This window comes from Miniopterus natalensis, chromosome 11 (genome assembly GCF_054644295.1).
Source record: "Miniopterus natalensis isolate mMinNat1 chromosome 11, mMinNat1.hap1, whole genome shotgun sequence".
Lineage (NCBI taxonomy): Eukaryota > Metazoa > Chordata > Mammalia > Chiroptera > Miniopteridae > Miniopterus > Miniopterus natalensis.
In genome coordinates this window covers 77,102,243-77,122,267 of record NC_142091.1, presented here as the reverse complement: position 1 = coordinate 77,122,267, position 20,025 = coordinate 77,102,243, and the positions used below count along the sequence as shown (strand labels likewise).

General features: G+C 60.9%; 1 protein-coding gene and 1 long non-coding RNA gene across 7 annotated transcripts; one reads left to right on the top strand and one right to left on the bottom strand.

The window, feature by feature from the left end:
* Positions 1-265: 265 nt before the first annotated feature.
* LOC107539916 (uncharacterized) lies at positions 266-8,569 on the bottom strand. The gene is made up of 3 exons (XR_001603456.2): positions 8,430-8,569; positions 7,291-7,455; positions 266-887 (listed from the first exon to the last, which is right to left on the bottom strand). It is a non-coding gene; the product is annotated as an uncharacterized LOC107539916 (long non-coding RNA).
* Positions 8,570-11,206: 2,637 nt separating this feature from the next.
* MRPL23 (mitochondrial ribosomal protein L23) lies at positions 11,207-18,728 on the top strand. 6 transcript variants are annotated; one of them, XM_087822462.1, is made up of 5 exons: positions 11,207-11,290; positions 13,598-13,720; positions 14,663-14,745; positions 15,323-15,396; positions 18,514-18,728. In XM_087822462.1, the coding sequence occupies exons 1-5, from the start codon at positions 11,274-11,276 to the stop codon at positions 18,670-18,672; spliced, it is 456 nt and encodes a 151-aa protein (XP_087678588.1). In that variant the 5' UTR covers positions 11,207-11,273; the 3' UTR covers positions 18,673-18,728. The 6 variants fall into 6 exon arrangements, with proteins under 6 accessions (XP_087678588.1, XP_087678589.1, XP_016072011.2 ...); XM_087822463.1 differs by lacking the exon at positions 11,207-11,290 and adding an exon at positions 11,469-11,606; XM_016216525.2 differs by lacking the exon at positions 11,207-11,290 and adding an exon at positions 11,469-11,639.
* The last annotated feature ends 1,297 nt before the right edge of the window (positions 18,729-20,025 follow it).

Below are 20,025 nucleotides of genomic sequence, written 5' to 3'. Positions count from 1 at the left end.
CTTGCTGTACTGACTCAGAGCGAAGCGCAGAACTTCATTTTAAAGCTGCTGAGCCAGCAGTTAGCTATCTCCCCACCGAAGAGCACGGAGGATTTTTTTTTTTTTTTTTTTTAATTTTTATTTTTGAATCGCATCCCGGGCCCGGGGCACGGTGCCTCTCTATCGCTGGGACGGCTTCGTATCAGCAAACGGGTCCGTGCGACAAGTCACGGAAGAAACAGCTTAAAGGCTGTTGGGGGCGCGGGGGGGCGTGGGGCGCGGGGGGAAACCACACAGCTCCTCGGCCTCGGGAAGGCAAACCTACGGCGCGCACGTAACGGAACCGTTAGGAGGTTCACTTTAAAATCGAGGGCAGGGCCGGACGGTCAGGCCTCCCCTTCACGGTCACTGTCGGGGGGAAGCTTCTCCTCTGTCCGCCCAGGTTCTCCAGCCACGTCAATCATCGAACCCGCACGAGGCAGGTTAGCAGGAGAGCAGGTCCATGTGTAGGCACGGGGCACACCTCCTGCTCACGCAGGACGGGCGGGGACCTCTGAGCGACTCCCCGAGACGGCAGAGGCCACCCCGGTAACCGCCACGTGCAGCTGAGGGCCGGAGACGATGTCGGGGGGCTGGGGGCGGCTCCGGAGCATAGGACACGGGGTCCTCAGATGCGTGTGGGGCAGGCACCCTGCCTTTCCCGGTCCCCGAGGGAGACCCCTCTGGAGCGGAGGTCCCCCCCCAAGACGTAAACGCCGGATCACAGCGGGGGACTCCCCTTGGTTCTCGGGGATTCCCCACGACTGCCGTTCTTTCCTGTTTATCAGCTTCGAACAATCGATATCCCCGGAGAGGCAAGTCTCCGGGACGCACGCTCTGCTCCCCGTCACCCGGCTGTCCGGCCAGAGCTGTAAGACATGAAAAAGAACCTGAAAAAAAAGACTAGTAGGAAAAAAACCTATTTTGGGGGGGCACTGGGATGTTGGCCCCCAGAGGGACAGGGGAAGGAGCTCGCCCCACGGACGCGGGGGCTCGCAGGCTGGCGCGGGTGCCTGCGGTGGAGACGGCGCCGCACCAGCCGCCCGGGGTCTGGAATGGAAACGTGAAAACCCGCCCTCCTCGCGTCACCCGCCGAAATCGGCCCCCGGGGGGCCTGGAGACCTACCTCCGCAGAGAAAACCTCAGACTTTTAGGGAACATCGGCCTTACGCCGTTCTCTCAGACACGCATAAGACCCCCAAACCCTGAAACGGGGCTGATGGGTCCACGAGAATTAGTTTAAAAACAGAAAAACTTAAAAACTTCTCTGCGTCAAAAGACACGTGAGCCGCCTGGCGGGAGGAGGCGTCTCGCACGTGGCCGAGCAGGGTCAGGGCTCCTCGCTCAGGACGAACATCCGGGTCCTGCTGGGCAAAAGGCCACTGAGCCGGGGTCTGGCCCCCAAATTCCCCCTCCATCTACCCGTGAAGAGGCTGCCTGCCGTGTCGGACCGGGGGACCCTCCTCCGGGCCACTAGACTATGCCCGGGAACGGTCAGTGTCCTGGAAAAGCCACAGGCAAGAAAATCACGGAAGGTTCTAGACGACCGGACACTAAAGGGGCCCGACAATGAAACGCAGGGCACCGGCCTCGCCCGCTCACCATCCCAACAGGAGGCACCGGGCACGTGCACGTGGAGGCCCCGGGTCAGCCCTGCAATCGTGGCGACCTGGCCACGCAGGAGGAGGCACTCGGCTCGCAAGGCTCGGTCCTCGACTTCCCCTCTGCGCCCCGGGAAAGGGTGGGCGCGGGGAGCACAGCACTAAGTCGGAAAGGGGCCCGGCCCGGGAGAGCCGGGGTGCTCTGGGTCTCCGGGAGCAGGCACCCTGCCTGTGCCAGGGTCCTGGGGGCCCGTGGGGCGTCCCTGCTGGGTGCACCCCAACTGCTGTCCATCCCAGAATCCCGAGCAGCCCCCAGCCTCCTGTGTGCTGTGCTCCCGACCGGAGCCTACAGGGTTAAAGCCAGCGACCTACAGCTACCCTGCAGCGGCTGCCAAAATTCCAAGAGCACAGCTTTGGGGGTGGTGAGTGAGCTGAGAAAGGAAAAAGGGAGCGTGATTTTACTGACACACGATTTTTTAGCCATGACAGTGAATTATGTGTGCCTGGATGTGAGGAACACACGTTTCAGATGGATGGGCCCCTCCGGCGGGGCGGGCGGGCGGGCGGGGGTCCCCCCTGAGCGGGCGAGCAGGACGGGGTTCATCACGTCTTGCTTCTTGGGCCAAGAATTAAGGGGGGAAGGAGGAGGGGGGAGTGCAGCGGCCTCCTGCTATTTTTACTCTTGCCTCCCTGCGTATCTGAAAGTGTCGCCCCCCGTGAAAGGCCGGGAAGGGACATTTGCTGAGGGTCAGCTCTCGTTTCTGAGAACAGGACCTCCACCGACTATAGAAAGCGGTAAACAGGGGCTTCCGCTATCTGCCTGTGCGGCCGGGCCCGGCTGCATTCCAGGCCCAGACAGGAACCCAGCAAGGATGCCTGCTTTTACCATTACGGCTGGGCCCGGGGCTGGAAACCGGAGACAATGCGAGAGAGACGAGAAACGGAAATCAGACGAATAGCTGTGCGAGGAGGGGACCGCACAGCCCTTCCCGGGGCCCCCGGCCCCCGAGCGCCAGCGGAAGAGCTCTCAGAATGATGAGAGGCCGCAGGAAAGCGGCCAGACGCAGGGCACATATTTCAAATCAATATCGCTTACTGCCTTCCAGCAAGGGCCCGCGAGGAGATAAAGTGGGATAAAACACACTTCATTCCCAAACAAAGGGGAGCTCGGAGCCAGAGCGCGGGGAGGCACAGAGCAGTGACCCCCTCGAGAAACACCCGGGCCTGCAGGAAGACCGCGGCCACGTTAATGAGAAATGTATAAACAAAATTGGGGGGGAAAGAAAGAAAGACAGAAAAAACACATCCTGCTCTGGGGCAGGAAGTTTATAAGAATCAGCTTTTCCCAAATTAATGTATAGAGCTGCCAGATTTTTTTTTTTTTTTTTTCCAGCAAAATCCTAATGGGATTTATCTGGGGGCCAGGGGTGTGCGGGGGTGGGGAGGGAGTTGACAAGATGAATTGTCGAATTCTTCTGGAAGGAAAAGCCAAGGGGATCTTGAAAGTTAAGAGTGGATTTCAAATGTGAAGGGAACGGAGCCGTGGGTGCTGGGTGCCCGGCACCAACGGTCAGCAGTCAGGCCCAGCTTCTGCTGTCTCTGTCCAAGGGGCCAAACGCCCTCACCATTTACATTTTCCCAGAGAGCAAACTGGAGCTTGGAGCGGGTTAGGCAGAGGCATGAGGTCCCACGGGCACTACCCTGTGGACGTGGCCCACGTGGCTATGGGCCGTGACTGGCAACCCCAGTGCCTCTGCTTTTGGAGGCTGTAAAATTTCTCCCAGTCCTACGGTATTCATCAGCGTGGTGGCCTGGGGACACAAGAACCCGGGGCGTCCCCACCAAGGATGGGGGTGGGGGGTGACACATTGACAAAGAAGGTTGGGAGAGTGAGATGTGTGTGAAGAACAAAGGGAAGGAGCCTGTCGCCCCCGGAGCACACAGGAGCTCGTGCCAGGAGGGGCAGGGGATGAGATGTGGGAGAAAGTTGTCGAAAATAAGACCAGAGGAAAGAGTTGGTGCATGGTTCTCTGCTTGCTAAGCTCACCAGCCACGGGAGCACGTGGAAGGCAAGGCCCAGCTCAGTACATTTCACTGCTTAACACTGTGACGTTTCTGCACATGGAAAAGTGGTCCTCGCTTCCAGCCAGGGTGGGGTCACGGGGGCCACATTCACCCTCCTGCTGGAAATGCCCCACAAAACAAAACGAGAGAAACAGATAAAAGTACACAGAATACCGGGCGGTGGACGAGGTCCCTGGGAGGTGGGAAAGGGCCCCGGTGAGTCCCACAACTGCCCCGCTCCCTTCCTTGAGAGAGCGGTCAGGCCTCGGTGCAGGAAGGCAGACTGAGGGGGAGCCCCATGGGGTCCCCGAGTTGACGAGAGAGAGCTGAGGGTGTAGGGAGACCCAGGCGAGGAAAGCTCCTAGGCCCGAGGGTGAGAGGAGAGGGCCCTGGGGACCCGCAGAGGGGCCCCTCCAGGACAGCAGGGCCCGGTCAGCATGTGCCTGGGAGGAAGCTGTCAGGCCTGAAAAGGGGTCTCGCCGTTGCCTGGGCACACATTTATTATTTTTAATCCTCACTGAGGATATTTTTTCCATTGCTTTTCAGAGGGAGGCACGTGGAAGGGAGAGAGAAACATGGATGTGAGAGATACACGTCGATGGGTTGCCTCCTGCACGTGCCCCTGACCAGGACCAGGGATGGAGCCTGCAACCCAGGTACGTGCCCTTGACCAGGATGAACCTGAGACCCTTCGGTCCGTGGGCTGGTGCTCGAACGGCTGAGCCAAGCCGGCCAGGGCTAGGCACACATTTTAAACATAAAGACACAAATACCGTAAACGGGGCCACAGAGCTTTGAAACACACACGAAGCCCAAAATGACAGTCCTGAAAGGAGAGAGAGAGACAGGTCCGCATTACAGTCAGGCCGCAGGACCCCTCTCAATGGTTAATCGGACAGGCGGGCAGAGACTCGGCAAGGACACGGGAGACTTGGACGGCGCTGCCAGCCAGCGGGACTCGCCTGACATTTATGGAACACTCGGCTTAAACACATTCTTTCCCAGCGCGCACGGAACGCTCACCAATATAGACCACGTTCTGGGCCATAAAACAAGACTTAATAAGTTGAGAGGGGTTCAAGTCACACGGATTATGTTCTTGGACCATAAGGAATTAAATTATAAATCAATAACAGAAAGATCCTTGGAAAATTCTCAAGTATTTGGAATCGAAATAACACACTTCTAAATGATCCATGAGGGGAAAGGAAAAGCCAAGAGAAAGGGGCCCAGGGACGAACACGGGGGCGCACGGGGCGCCACGAAGGCAGTAAGCGGGGCCAGATCCACACCGCCGAGGGCCTGCCGGGAGGCCGAGGGGGCTCGATCCCTGACCTCAGCCTCCATCTTAAGGAACACGGAAAAATGCAATTAAATCCCACGAAAGGACACGAAGCAGATGAACTGGAAGTCGATGAGGTGGAAAAACATAAAGACAATAGGAAAATCAAAAAACATAAACCCAAAGCTTGGTTCTTTGAAAAGGTCAACAAGAACTGACGAACCGGGAATCCATCCGATCAGGAAAAGAGAGAGAGAGACAGAGGGAGAGACAGAGACAGAGAGAGAGACAGAGAGACAGAGAGAGACAGAGACAGAGAGAGAGAGAGAGACAGAGAGAGAGACAGAGAGACAGAGAGAGACAGGGAGAGAGACAGAGAGACAGAGAGAGACAGAGAGAGAGAGAGAGACAGAGACAGAGAGAGACAGAGAGAGAGACAGAGAGACAGAGAGAGACAGGGAGAGAGACAGAGAGACAGAGAGAGAGACAGAGAGAGAGACAGAGAGACAGAGAGAGACAGGGAGAGAAACAGAGAGACAGAGAGAGAGAGAGACAGAGACAGAGAGAGAGAGACAGAGAGAGAGACAGAGAGACAGAGAGAGAGAGAGACAGAGAGAGACAGAGAGACAGAGAGAGACAGAGACAGAGAGAGAGAGAGAGACAGAGAGAGAGACAGAGAGACAGAGAGACAGAGAGAGACAGGGAGAGAGACAGAGAGAGAGACAGAGAGAGAGACAGAGAGACAGAGAGAGAGACAGAGAGAGACAGAGAGACAGAGAGACAGAGAGACAGAGACAGAGAGAGAGACAGAGACAGAGACAGAGACAGAGAGAGACAGAGAGAAACAGAGAGAGACAGAGAGACAGAGACAGAGAGACAGAGAGAGAGAGAGAGAGAACGAATGAGGTTCCAACAGCAGCGACGAGGGAGGGACCTCACCACAGATGGCACAGGTAGTTAGGGACCATGAGGGGAATTATGGACAACTTTAGGCCAGTAAATTGGACCAGTCAGATGGAACGGCCACATTTCTTGAAAACCGGAACCTAAGAAAGCTCACTCAGAAACAGAAAGAGAGCCTGAGTAAACCTACAGCTACCGAAGGACTGGAAGTGTCGTTAAGAACTTCACACACACACACACACAAAACAGAAGAAACTTCTCCACAAAGAAAATTCCAGCCCAGATGGCTTCACGGGTGGATTCTATCAAATGTGTAAGGAAGAAATAGGAGCCCGGCCGGTGTGGCTCAGCGGCTGAGCATCGACGTAGGATCCAGGAGATCGCGGTTCGATTCCCAGTCAGGGCACAGGCCCGGGTTGTGGGCTCGATCCCCAGCGGGGGGCGTGCAGGGCGCAGCCCATCAGTGACTCTCTCATCATGGGTGTTTCTCTCTCTCTCTTCCCCCCTTTTCCCTCTCCCTTCCCCTGAAACCTATAAACATATATTTTTTTTAATTAAGAAGTAGCAGCAACGATAGGCAAGCTCTGTGAAGAAACAGAAGGCGGAGACATGACTTTACAACTCATTCTAGGAGGCCAGCACCATCCTAATGCCAACACCAAAGACAGTGAAAGAAACAGAAGCTACCAGACCAGTATCCCTCAAAAACCGAGGCATGAGTGTTCTAAATAAAATGTTAGCAAACAGAATTTGGCCACGTATAAAGTGGACACCAGGTCACAACCAAGCGTGGCCCACCCCAGGGATGTAGGGCTGGTAATTCACCATGTTAACAAACTGAAAAAGGGAAAAGCCATATGACCAACTCAATAGGTACAGAAAAAGCATCTGACAAAATCCAACGCACGTTCCTAATTTTTTTTTTCCCCCAGAGAAAAGCTCTCAGCAAACAAGGAACAGAGGGGAGTGTCCTTGTTTTAACACACGGCACCGCCTGGGGAAAGACTGAAAGTGTATCATCAAGAACAGGACCAGACCAAGGAAATCTGCTCTTGGCACCTCCGCCGGGCCTCGTACTAGAGGTGCTTGCTAATGCAATTAGGCAAGAAAAAAAAAATCATACAGATCAGAGAGGAAACAGCTTTAGTCACTGACAACCCAAACAGCTAACCCAGTGGGACCCCCAAGAAAAGCTACAGGGGCTAGAAAGTGATTTGAGAGAGGTTTCAGGACACACATTGCTATACAAAGTCACCGTATTTGTATAAAATAATCATGTACAATCAGATGGTGACCTTTAAAAAAAACACACCGCTTCCTAATAGCATCCCAAAAACAGGAATCAATCTGACAAAGGGTGTAAAAGAGCTACTCTTCGAAAACTATAAAAAGTTGGTGAGAGAAACAGAGGAAGGGACATACGGTATTCATGGGTTGGGAGATTCGACCAAGACCGTGAGGACATCGATTCTCCCTCGCCTTAGTCTGTAGATGCGATGCGATCCCGGTCAAAATCCCGGCAGGTTTCCACGCCTAGCTCCACAGCTCCGGTGGAAATGCAGGGGACTCAGAGCCGTCAAAACAACCCTGAAAACGGAAAGAAGTTGAGCTAACATTCTAAGAATTGGTGTAGCATTAGAGTCACCAAAACAGGCTGGTACTGGGGTAAAGCTGCTCAGATGGATCGAAGGTAGAAAGTAAAGGACCCAGAAAACGAACCCACAGGTCTGCAGAAATCCCACTGGGACGCTGGGATACCCACGTGCGGTAACCGGTAACGACAGCGTGGAGTCGAGCCTCACACTGTAGCCAAAACTTAACTCAAAACAGGCCACAGGCCTGCGTAGGAAACTAGAGCTACGGGCCCACGGGAGAAACCTCGGTGACCGTGGACGAGGCCAAGGTTTCCTGCACACAGTACCGGATGCACGACCCCTGAGAAAGCACACGGGGGCATTGAAATACATCCAGAATGTTTATCGTTTGCTCCCTCAAAGACGCTGTCAAAGAAAACGAGATGTAAGACACCGGGTGGAAGAAAATCTCGGCCAAGCCAATATTTCATCGAGGCCTGACCCAGGAGGCATAAAGCACTCCCCAAAAAAGGGAAAAACGAACCATAAACGTACAGAAAAAAGTGCAGACACTTCATAATGAGAAAACAAACAACCCGGTTTTAAAAAATGGGCCCGAGATTAGCGGTGACACCTCATTAAGAAGACAAACGAGTGGCAAGTATGCACGTGAACGCCGAGGGGTGCGGGGGGTGGGGTGGGGGGGCCTCCCCTCGGTCACTGGGGAAACGCAAACTTAAAAAATCACAGGATACCGGCCCATGAGAATGGCGAAGCTTGCAAACCGGAGCGCACCAGTGTCAGCCAGATCGCGGGGGGAGCCCCGCCTCGCAGGCGGAAATGTAAAACGATTCCGTTGGCAACGTCTCTCTTCTCAAACGGTTAAACATAAACCTCCCATGTGATCTAAGTCATTCTCCTGAGCATTTACCCACGAGAAAAGGAAATGTTTGTCCCCCGTAACGACTTTCACATGAATGTAAATACCGCTTTGTTTTCCATCGTGGTCGAAAAACTGGAAGCTGCCCAAACGTCCATCAGCGGCTGAATGGACAAACAAGCTGTGGTGTGTCCATAGCATGCACCAGAGGAATGCGGGTGGACGCACGCGAGGCGCGGATGAGTCTCACAATAGCTATGCTGGGGAAAGAAGCCAAACAAAAAAAAAAAAGAGGCTATACTGCGCCTCCATTTAAGGAAAACTCCATAACGTGCGGGCTGACCAGGTCACGGGCGCCTGGGAGGGCGGGTGGAGGGGCGCACAGGGAGGGAAGGGAGAAGGGGCCGCAGGGGCCCGCGGACACGTCTGGGGCCCTGGCCGGCTGTGTGCGCCCCCACGCACCCGGGGACTAAGGAGCCGTGGGCCTCGCGAGGTGTGCCCGCCCGGCCGCGTGTCAATGGTACAGCGACTACAGGCGGTTTGGAAAATTATAAGGCAGGCGGCGAACCGGGAAAACGTTCTGAGTCAAACAGGGCGGGCGAGACTACATGAAACGCACCTGGAAATCCACAGGAATCACGAACACCCTGATAGGTTTGCCGGGGCTGGGGGGGGCATACCCAAGGGCCACAGACGGCGTCTTAAACTAGAGACACTTACGGTGCCCCGGTCCCGGAGGCTGGAGTCCGAGATCCAGGTGTGGGCAGGGCTGGCTCCTCCTGAGGCCTCTCTCCTGGGCGTGCGGACGGCCATCTTCTCTCCCTGTGTCCCCACATGGTTGTCCCTCAGCGTGTGGCTGTGTCCTGACCTCCGCTTCTTGTGAGGACGCCAGTCACACTGGGTGAGAACCCGCCCCAGTGGCCTCAGTTTACCATAATCACCTCTTTAAAGACCCCCAACTCCACATACAGTCCCATCCTGAGGTCCCGGGGGTTAGGGCTTCAGGAATGAGCAAAAAACATACATAGACAAGCCACGGGTTCAGAAAAACAAAAACCGGCCAACCCTGTAAGCGCATTCTCATCGCCGTAAATGAGACAGCAGGTTTACCTCCGGGTTTCCCAGGCTGCTCGCAGTGGCGAGGACAGGCAGTCCTTGTGTGCCAGGCCCTCCGGGAGCCAGAAGTGCCTCTGGGAAGCCGGGCATGGTGCCGGGCAGGTGCCAGGAGCCCCCGGGAGGGAGTCCCAGGCCTCCCAGGAGCATCCTCCGGCAGGTCACCAAGGCCGGCAGGTCCCAAGGGCCGTGGTCTGGACGCGGATGTCAAACGCTCCTTCAGCCTGGCCGGCAGATTTGGGCCCATTGTGCTTGCCAGGTGACCTCGGCTCTGGGGGGGGGCGTGGCCTGCTTGGAGTCCCAAAGCCACTCTGGTGAGGTGCTGGGGAGGGGCAAGCCTGTCACCCTAACCTGGGCCGTCCTGCCTGTGCCAGTCTCACCAGACTGGCCGCCAGCCACACACATGATCACCTGGCACTCATGGGGCCTTGGAGTCAGAAGGGAACCACCTCACCCACGAGGGAGGCAGGCACGGGGGCAAGACTGCCACCCGAGATACTCAGGGTTGTGGGACCCAGGCCCAGCCGGCTGGCTTACTGCCTGAGCCCCCTGGGACCGGAAACCCAGGGCACCCACGTAGGGAGGGGCACACCGAGCGAGCGCGGCTGTGAGAGCCGCTGCTGTTTATCGGAGCTTCACAGTTAGCCGGGCATCCTGTTTTCTCTGGCTCCCCTCTCCTGGGGAAGCCAGGCCGCTGAATTCAGGAGGCAGCGCGCCCAGCAATGATGGGACAGGCCCAGGGACACAGGGGAAGGAGGAAGTGACACACGTGGGCTTCCCAGGCGCCGCTGCCTGGGGGTGGGACCCCCCGGTGCTCAGAAATCCCAGGCCCTCGGGGGAGGACCCGGTGGGCAGATAATCAGAGAGGTGAGAGCTGAGTGCTGAGGGCTCCGCACTGAGCAGGGCCCCCAAGCCCAGCACGGGGTCTCCCTCCGCCCCCCTCCTCAGCCTCACAGGACTTTGAATCCAATTTCCGGCCACATCTCTGCACGTAGCATCTCACCTTCAGTCAGAACATGGCCTCGGAGTCAGCACTTCATAAAAAGGAGAAAGCCTGCTGCCTCCCGGCTGGGTCCCCTCTCCAGCTCCGTCCCCCTGGCCCCCTGCAAGTCCTCTGGTCTTGGCACAGTGGCTTTTCTGACACGGTCCCCCTCCATCAGGTCCCCTCCGGGACCCCGGCATCCCACATGGGCCTGGAGAGCAGCAGGGGACAGCCCGGCCCTTCCCTGGTCATCCCTGGCAGGCAGGCTGCAGCCCACTGCCCCGCTGACCCTTCCCCTGTGCCCCATCCTCATGTGCACCATCCCAGGTGAATCTACTATGTGGTTCCCTTCAGCAAACACACCAAGGAGGAGGCCTGCGGGCCCCCCACGGCCGGGCCTCTCCGAGGAGCACAGCGCCCACCTCCCTGCGGGCTCCCTCTGCTCCCCCTGAAGCAGCCACCAGGTCCAGCCCCTCGCCACCTTCTCTGGGTCCCATCCCCACCCTGGAGCCTGCTCCCTGCCTCTCCACGGCCTCCTCCCAGAGCTCTTCTCTCCCTGTGGCTCGCTTGACACTCCCCTTCACTGCCCTCCCTGCCCTGCAGAGCACGTAGGGCGCTGTAGGGTGCAGCAGGGCACAGGCCCGGCGGGGGCAGGAGGGAGAGGCGCCCAAGGGCGCTGGGGAGGGGGCTCGCGCCCGGCTGGGTGGGGCTCAGGTGCGGCGCGCTCCGGGCGCAGGGCCTGCGGCGCGGGGCGGGGCGGGGCGGGCGCGCCCTCCGGGCGCCAGGGGGCGCTGCGCCAGAGGCCGCGCGGGGCGGGCACGCGCCGTCCTTTCCGCCCGCGGACCGGAAGCCGGCGATGGCGCGGAACGTGCTGTGAGTGGGGCCCGGGGGGGAGGGGCGGCGGTCACGGCCAAGGGGACGCGGGCGGGGGGCGATCGCGGCCGGCCCGAGTGCGGTCGGAGCGCGTCCCCCGCCCCCCGCGCGGCCACGTGCGCGGACCTCTCCGGATGCGGGGCTGGGCGAGGCGGGGAGCCCCCCGCAGCCCTGCAGCCCCGCCCCCGAGCCCGCGGGGCATTGGGGCCGGGCCGTGCTGCGCCCCAGATGCCCCAAGTTTAAGCAGGGACGCCCCAGGCCCCGTGCACACGAACGCCCCGTGGACAAATGCGCGCGTGCGCGCATGAATAGGGGGGTGCGTGGATAAACGTGCGCGCATGGATAAGGGGTGCGCGGATAAATGCACGCGTGCGCGCATGGATAAGGGGTGCGTGAATATATGCACGCGTGGCGCACGCCCTTGGCCCCGCAGAGCGCGCAGTGGCGGGGGTGGCGGGGGTCGCGGGGGCCACTCCCCAGCCGGGCCCCGGCGCCCCAGCAGCCTGGTGGCCGGGCTGGCGTGGATTGGGGAGCAGGCTGGGGGGCAGGGCCCGGGAGAGGCCTGCGCCCTGCGGCGGGAGGGAACCGCGGCCCCGCTGGGGTGCACGTGCTCGCTCGCCCGCCAGGGAGGCCCCGCAGGGGAGGCTCGCCCGGAGCCACGCGGTGGGGAGAGGGAGAGGGTGGGATCCTGGATGAGTCACCCGGGCTGCGGGCGGGAGGGCTGGTGGCGGCCGGCCAGCGCCTTGTTTGGAGGAGAGGAGTGCAGAGCTCTGCCCGAGAGATGTTAGGTCGAGGTGCTTGCGAAACGCCGAGGGAGGGGAGCGGTCAGGGAGGCAGAGGGGTGGGTGAAACCACCCCGAGGCCAGGGGTGGGCCCCACGGGGGTGCTGGGCCTCCTGCAAGGCCGGGGAGCCGCGTTCCAGGGCCCGGCAGGAGGGTGGTCACCAGCACCAGTTGTTCACAAGCTAGGGGTGTCCCAGGCCTCAGGCAGGGGCCTTTGGGGGGGACCTGGTGCTCAGCATGGGGGGAGCAGTACACCCACCCCTGCCAGCCTGGGTCTCTCACCTGTGGACCCTCACACTGGGCCTCTCTCCATCCCCAGCTGAGGGTGCTCCCTGAAGCCCCAAATGGGGGTGGGGGTCTTGGAGAGATTGGGGGGTCTGAGCCAGTGTCCCCGCACTCCCACAGTGACCATTGGGCCCTAGCTTTTGTCCTGCTGCAGTGCTGCCGTTGGTCACCAGGAAGGAAAAAGAGACCCCTGGGTGGCCAGCTGTGGGCCTGAACTCCCACAAGGGTAAAGCAAGGCAGGCCCTGGACCCTGCAGACCTGCCTTCCTTCCCAGCCCCTTGCCGGTGCCCATCCCTGCACACAGCCCGCCACAGGGGGTTCTGCAGGGCCGCTGACTTGGTCACTCCTATACCCTGGGTAGATGGTGCCCAACCATTAAGCTCAGGTGCCTGGGCCCAGGCTCTAGCCCTGCCCTGGGGAGTGAGTGAGCCCCCACCGCCCCTGCTTCAGGATATCCCACCCAGATCCTCTGACCCCCTGGCCCTGCCAACCCTCCCCAGGCTTGGGAGGCAAGAGCCAGCATGGAATTCAGCCACATTGTGCCCCTTCCCAGTGCTGGGGGCTGCAGATTGGACATAGGGTATGGGTGAGACCCTCGGTGAGACCCCCAGCACCCACCTTCCACCAAGACCTGCCCCTGGGCTCCCTGCCTGCCACTTGGAGGTGCCAGTGGGTCCAAGCTGCAGCCACCTCTGCCCACCCTGAGGGACTTGAAGGGGTGCCCTGAACTCAAAGTTGGTGAACTGCAGGCACCACCTCCCTGAGTCCTGCATTAGTCCTGTCCTTGGGGAGCTGGTGTTCCCCACGGGGGTGTGCAGGGGAGCTCAGCCTGTGTCCGAGAGCTGATTGTGTCCACCCCACCTTCCCCGAGCACAGGGAGATGGTGGGCGACTTGTGCCAGCAGCCGGCCTGGCCTGCTTGTGTGGGGCCCACTCCCGGGGACCAGGACGACCATGCTGGGGCCTCATGCCTGCGGGGCTGTGGCTTTAAACAAACCCCTAGCCTGTTCAGGGGCATGGGGGCATGCTCTCTGCAGCCTGTGGCTGCTGTTTATTTCTGGAATCATTCATTTGGCCCCTTCTAAAGTTGGGGTCACTAGCCCACACTGCCCCGAGTTGGTGCAGGGGCCGGGGAGCTGGCCGTCCACACTGGGCAGAACCGTGTGAGTGAGCGAAGGGGGCCATGGGGCCTGCTGGAGGGTGTTCTGGACACGCCGTGGACACGCGTCTCTCCCTCACAGGTATCCTCTGTACCAGCTGGGCAACCCCCAGCTCCGTGTCTTCCGCACCAACTTCTTCATTCAGATGGTGCGGCCGGGCACAGCGCAGCCCGAGGACACCGTGCAGTTCCGGATCCCCATGGAGTGAGTCCTGGGAGCCTGGGGTTGGGGGGCCAGCTTCCTCCCCATTGTGGAAAATCTTGCAGGCAGCCCCGAGAGGCTCTGCAAATATTTGCAGAGGCCTGCTGTTTGCAGAGGCCGGTGGGGCTCTCTCTGCCCGGAGAAGTGGGGGGGGGGGGCGAGCCTGAGATAGCTTCCTTCCTGCCCCCTCCTGCTGAATCGAGTGACCCACCACTCTTCCTGGGAGGCTGGGTCCGGTCCCCAGAGCTGCTGACACAGCAGCTGGTTCTCCAGGTGGCTCCTTCACCTGGCCTCCAGTTACCACAGGGTGCTGCCTCCCTGTCACTGAAGCTTCAGGGTGCTGCTCTGAATTTAGGGTGTGACTGTCCCAGGTGTGCCCCAGGCTTGACTTGAGCTCCCATGAGAGCCATCAGGGGTGGCAGCAGGAGAGGCCGGGGCCCCAAGTTTCAGATGCATTCAAGGTGGAAAGGGAACTCAGCCTAACCCACCAAAGATCATTTTTCGTAAGTGCCGGTCAGGGCCCCGAATGTGGGGTGGCAACTGCACACGGGGCCACCCCAGGGCTGTGGACGGACAGCCCAGCTGGGCTCCCGGCAGCCAGGGGGCACTCGCAGACCGTCACTTCCCTCGGGGGACTTCCCCGGAGCTTGGCCTCGTGGCCTCTCCTGAGTGTGGGCCAGCGAGAGGGTGACTAGACTGACTAAGTCCAGGGAGCCCGGGGCCAGGTCCCTCCATCACCCGCACGCCGATGTGGCAGCGAGAGTGATGGGTGGGGACCTGCCGCTGGCCCTGGGGTTGGTCCAGCCAGACCTAAGCCCTGGCATTTCCCCGATGTGGCCCAGGAGGCTGTGCCCCCGCCCGCCCATGTCCAGTGACTCTCACCCCTGTAGGTTGTGCTGCTTTTTGTAGCCTGGGTCACACATCCCTGTCCCTGTCCTTCCCCAGGATGACCAGGGTGGACCTGAGGAACTACCTTGAGCGCATTTACAGTGTGCCCGTGGCTGCGGTGCGGACGAGGGTGCAGCATGGTGGGTACTGGGGCTGGGCTGCTTCCTGCTGCATGCGTGGGTCCCCCCCAGGTCACGCGGGCCACGCCACTCCATGCCACTGACCCACGTCACCTCGGCCACTCCGTGGGTCTGGTTCTTAACGCAGGAGGAAACAAGTGGGGGGTGCTCAGGTCACCTCCAGGGTCGCACTTCTCGAGGGGCAGAGCTGGGCCTGGGCCTGAGCGGAGCCAGTGGGCTGGCCCCACAGGCTACTCCGAGCTCTGCCGAGGCACTTTCTTTGTTTATCCCCCTAACCCTTCCCCGCTCCTTCCTGGCGACCCCGGCTCCCTCCCCGGGAATCTGAGGACCTTCGGCTGCTGCTGTGCTGACGGATAAGTCGGTTTCCTGAGCTGTTTCAGCCACGTTGGGGTTTTAGCAAACAGCAGGGACTCAGGCCCGGCTCTTGCTCTGCGAGCACAGCCTGTAAACCCAGAGCAGCCACCTTCGGGGTGCGAGGGGCTGGCGTCTGCAGGCCGGCGGACTCTTCCCGGTGGGCTCCTGGGTTAGTCGGACCTAAAATGTTGAGCTGGCAGTCACGTTTCTGTCCCCCCAACAGGCTCCAACAGGAAGAGGGACCACAGGAATGTCAGGGTGAAGAAGCCGGACTACAAGGTGGCCTACGTACAGCTGGTGAGAGCCCGGGAAGCAAGCCTGCGCTAGGGTGCGGGGCGCGACCGGCAGTGACCTTGCCGGGGGGGCCCTGTTTGTGCCGCCGGGGGGCCCAGGAAGGCCTTGAGGGGCAGGATCCAAGGTCCACTGCGCTTGGTTCTAATCCACAATGAAACCCGCGAGGAGCTGGGGTTCAAAGCGCAGTTAAGCCAGTGGGAGGAGACGGGCTGGGGCACTTTGGAACTTCTCAGGGGCCACCCTTGTCGAGCCTTTGAACTTTGAACGTGCTGTGGGCAAAGCAGGCCCACCCAGGCCCAGGGGATTTGGGCTCTGACAGAAACCAGATCGCGCCCGAGCCTCAAAGGCTGCCTGCCTCGGGATGGCCTGTGCTCGGATGGTTCCCAGGCAGGGAGGCAGGCCTGCCACGGGGTGCTAGTCCCCGCGGGGGCCCCTCCCCTGCACACTGGGTCGTGGACACCGGCACAGCCCCCTCCCAGGTTCTCACTGTGGCCCCTGCCTGGCCAGGGGCTCCGGGAGGAGGGTCTGGCCACGTGAGCCTTTCCTGACCAAGCCTAGGGCTGTGGACGGTCAGACGCACGCCTCGTACCCCTTTCCCCACCCTCCCAGTGAGCCAGCCCGACTTGCGAGCTTCTCCGAGGTGCTGTTCACAGACACCCAGGTCCCACGGGGGGGTCCCCAGGCAGGGTCTGCACCATCGCTCGGTGGGAGCTTCCCAGGGCCGGCCCCGCTCGAAGGGTCCATGGACTGCTGTTTGAGACCTGGGAGTGGGGGGGATTCTGCAGTTTGTCCAGCGTCCGTGTCCGCGGCCCGGCGGAGCGGCCCGCGGCGGGCGGCTGGCCGCTAGATGGCAGTAGCGTTGTTGCGAAGCCTGGGGCCGGGGACCTATTTCGGGCTTCAGGAGGCGGTTTGTGAAGGGCCCCCGAGTTAGCGTGGCAGTTTTCTGAAAAACAGTCACAGCTGTTGTCCTAAACGGGGGGCCCCCGTAATTATTTGGCCTAATATTTGCTGTGCATAAAATCAGCCAGCGCAGGGGGGGAGCGGCTCTGGCCTCAAAGACGCCTGTGTCCTCTGTGTTGGGTCCGGCCATCCGTCTTTGTCACGGCGGGCTGGTGGACGGCCCATATGTCCACATTCGCCACGAGGCCCTTCACAGGAGAGCTATAGTTACAAGTGGCTTTTGAGTCATCCGAGCCCCGCATTTTTCCCTGGGCCCCCACCCCCACCCCACTCATGAAAACTGAACTGAGCCTGGCTTAGATCTGGCGTTTGCAGCTGCCTCTCCCGTGCCTTTGTGAACCCCGGACCGGGAGACGCAGGCTGCCCCCCTGGGAGCCCGGTGTCCCCTCCGGGCACAGCTCCTGCTGCTCCAAAATTACATTTGTAGCGCGCCCCCTCCGCCCCCCCAGCCCCCAGAGCCTTCATATCTGTGCCCAGCCTGCAAACAACAAGGACGTGGGGCCCCTGCCCTCCGACGGGGTCCCTCCTCTGCCCCCAGCTCGGCGGCCGAGGCTGACCATCCTCGGCCGGCCTGTCCCTTTGAGCCCCCCTGGGGGCTTCTCAAAACAGAGCTAATTATAAAGCACAGAGGGTCCATCAGAAAGACAAATGAAATCAGCAGATTTATTTTGAGTTGGCTGCTGCAGAAAAGCTGGTCCCACTGGGTGGGAGACCCACATTTTTTCCCCTCCTCTGACAACCTGATAAACATCTCTCGGGCCCCAAGTCCGAGCTCCGGCGAGGGCCTCGGTGGCCCACACAACAAACGGAGCGTTGACCTGCCGCTCGGAGCCCAGTGTTTACACAGCGAGCAGGAATGAATGGCCCCGGCCACAGTGGGGGCCCAGCGGGAGCCGGCTCGCAGACAATGGCCCGGGGGGCTCCAGGATTGCAGTCTGGGCCGGTTTCTTCACTTTTATGACATTTCCCTGCTTTCCTGTACTTTTCCGCAATCAGATTGCTCTCTCCTCTCTGGAAGGCTGAAGGGGGTTTTGTTTTTCGAAAGTACAAGGTGCGTTCTCTGGAGCGGGGTTCGCGGTGGGTCCCGCACCCCGGCCCGGCCCAGGCGAAGCAGAGGATCCCTTGCACCCGCGTCTTCCGTTGCGTCCCGGGCTGCTGCAAACTGCCATCTTTGTATTTACATTTAAAATTTCATTCTGGGTTTCTCCCCCCTCAGAAGACCAGCAGAATCACCCCGAGATATTAAACACGAGCCCCCCTGCTCTGGGCGGCCAGCCCTGCATGTAAACCATGACCCTTTGGAATTTTAAAAAAAAGGAAGGGAAAAAAAAGTTTTGAAACGTGTAAGATAATCCTCCCGTGGGCTGGCTACCGAGGGCGCCGCGGCTGCTTCCCATCACCGAGGGCCCGCGCCCCTCGCCACGTGACCCGAATGTATAAGCCTGGCGTCCTCGGGGGTGCGCGGGCAGGGTCAGCCCGCACTTGGCCGCCTGCCCACATCCAAATGTCTTCACAAAACCAGGGTCTACGAGAACCAAGCTCCCCTTACTGATTTCACGGACTAGAACTTCCCAGATACGTGCCATCCCCCCCTTCCCGTCTAGGGCGCCCTCTTCTCCCGCCCTTGTCTAGGAGCTGGGGTCCTGCCTCCCCCACACTGGGGGCTGGCTCCCCGGTGCTCAGCCTGGGTTTTGGGGGGACATAGACCCGCTGAGCCTTGAGCAAGACGTAAAAGCCTGGATGGGAGGCCGCCCTGCTGAACAGACTCAGGGCATTTCTTTGTGTGTTGTTTGCGTTTGAACGGCAAGGCTGTGCTGGAAGGGGTGGTCTCCGGTGGGGGGTGGAGGCCGTCAGGTATTTTGGGTGCAGGCGGTTTCAGGCGACCCCACACACTATGGAGACAAGTTTCCCTGAGCCCTGCTGCAGGCCGCCCTGCGGACGCCCCTAAAGAGACAATGCAGGCAGGGCGGGGGCAGAGCCTCACTGCCTGTCCCGCCAAAGGCCTGCTCCAGGGGTTTCTTTTTGCCGCAGGGACCTCACTTGGGGACGGGGAGATGCGTGTCTGCACTGGGGGCGCGGGGTGGGAGCTGAGCCCGGGGCGGAGGGGGGGGGTCCTGTCCACGTGGCGTGCGGCTGAGCTGGAGCCTACCCGTCTCCCAGGCACACGGACAGACCTTCACGTTCCCAGACCTCTTTCCCGAGAAAAAGCGGAGCCCCTCTGGAGAAGACAGCGTCCAGGAGGAACTCCTGGAGGAGCAGCGGAAGAGGCAGAGCCGTGACCCCCGGCGCGGCGGTGTCCCCGAGTGGTTCGGCCTGTGACGGGCCAGCCGGCACGGTGCGGGGCCCACGGCTTAAATAAAAGCGCTGCGTGTGCACACCGGACCCTGGCTCTGTTCCTGTGTCCCCAGGCCTCTGCGCTCGCTGGCCCCGGGTGCGCCCTGCTCCCCCACCTGTGCCCACGGCAGCCCGGGTGCCGCTCTGGCCCACACAGTCCTATGTCTAGTCCTGGTCTCTTAAGGCTGGGACGCCCATCACAGTGTGGAAATGAGATGCCCCTGGAAAGAGCCCCCAGAACCTAATTCTGAGCGTCCACGCTGAGGCTGGTGTCCAGGCGGGCTGCGGGGAGGGGGTTTCATTGGCCCAGACAGGGTGTTGGCTGGAGCGTGTGTACCAGCCGGGAGCCCGTCTGAGCTGAGGCTCCAGTTTGGCGGGATAGGTGGGTGTTGGGGGGCAGGGCTGCAGAGGGACCCGAGGGAGGTGGTGTTAGGAGACACTGGCGCAGGGCGAGGCCATGGAGCTGGTGGCAGGGGTGGGAGACGGCCTGTGCCGCCGAGACCAGGAGGAGGGAAGGGAGAGAGCCCTGCAGACCCGCAGCCGGAGGGGCTGAGTGTCCACGGGGCCCGCTGCCCTGGGCCTCGAGTTCCTGAGGCCTGTCCACAGCTCTGCTTGTCTGCGAATCTGAGCTCGCGCTCAAAGCCCCGCTGGGCAGCCTGCTGCACCCTGGACAGTGGAGCAGGAGCAGGGTGCGGGGAGCCGGGACTGCGGGATCGCGTCTGGGTGTCGGGTCGGTGCCGGGAGAGGTCTGGCCTCCAGATCCGGGCAGCACGCAAGGGAATCGGCCACGTTGCTGCCCGGCTTCGGTCTGGGCCCCCGCGCTTCCCCTGTGGGGGCTTGGAGGGGGGAGGGCAGCGGGGAGCTGGCTCCACTGCCCCCACAAGGGACCCCCGACAGGATGGCGGCAGGCACCCCTCCGCCTCCAGGGTGAAGGTCCGGGCAAACCCCGCCCTCCGGTGTTGATTTAAGTGAGGGGAGGGTCCGGAAGCCAACCGGAGACCGAGGCAACGGTATTTTCCTTAGAGAAATAATTCATGGGGCCCTGCGGCCCTGAGGACCCCAACTCAAGGCCGGGAGAGGAATCTCATCCTTCACCGCCTGCCCTTCCAGCCCAGCCGCCCCCGCACGGCTCCTCCCATGGGCAGCCTTGGCCCGCAGACCCTCCCCGCCCGCGCCCCAGGGGCCCCCTTAGGCCTGGGAGCCTGCTGCCCCCGAGGTGGACGGCCCCAGCCCAGCGCCCTCTGCCTCCCCCCTCCCCGCCCCCGGCCAGCAGGGCCCCTGTGGGAATGCGGGGGGCGGGGGTGGGGGGTGGAAGGGGCCCGGCCAGGCAGTGAGGAG

Coding starts and splice junctions, on each gene's coding strand:
- MRPL23 (XM_016216523.2), top strand. CDS start 12,879: ATGGAATTCAGCCACATTGTGCCCCTTCCCAGTGCTGGGGGCTGCAGA. Junction 13,721..14,662: donor CAGTTCCGGATCCCCATGGA/GTGAGTCCTGGG, acceptor GTCCTTCCCCAG/GATGACCAGGGTGGACCTGA. Junction 14,746..15,322: donor GCGGACGAGGGTGCAGCATG/GTGGGTACTGGG, acceptor TCCCCCCAACAG/GCTCCAACAGGAAGAGGGAC.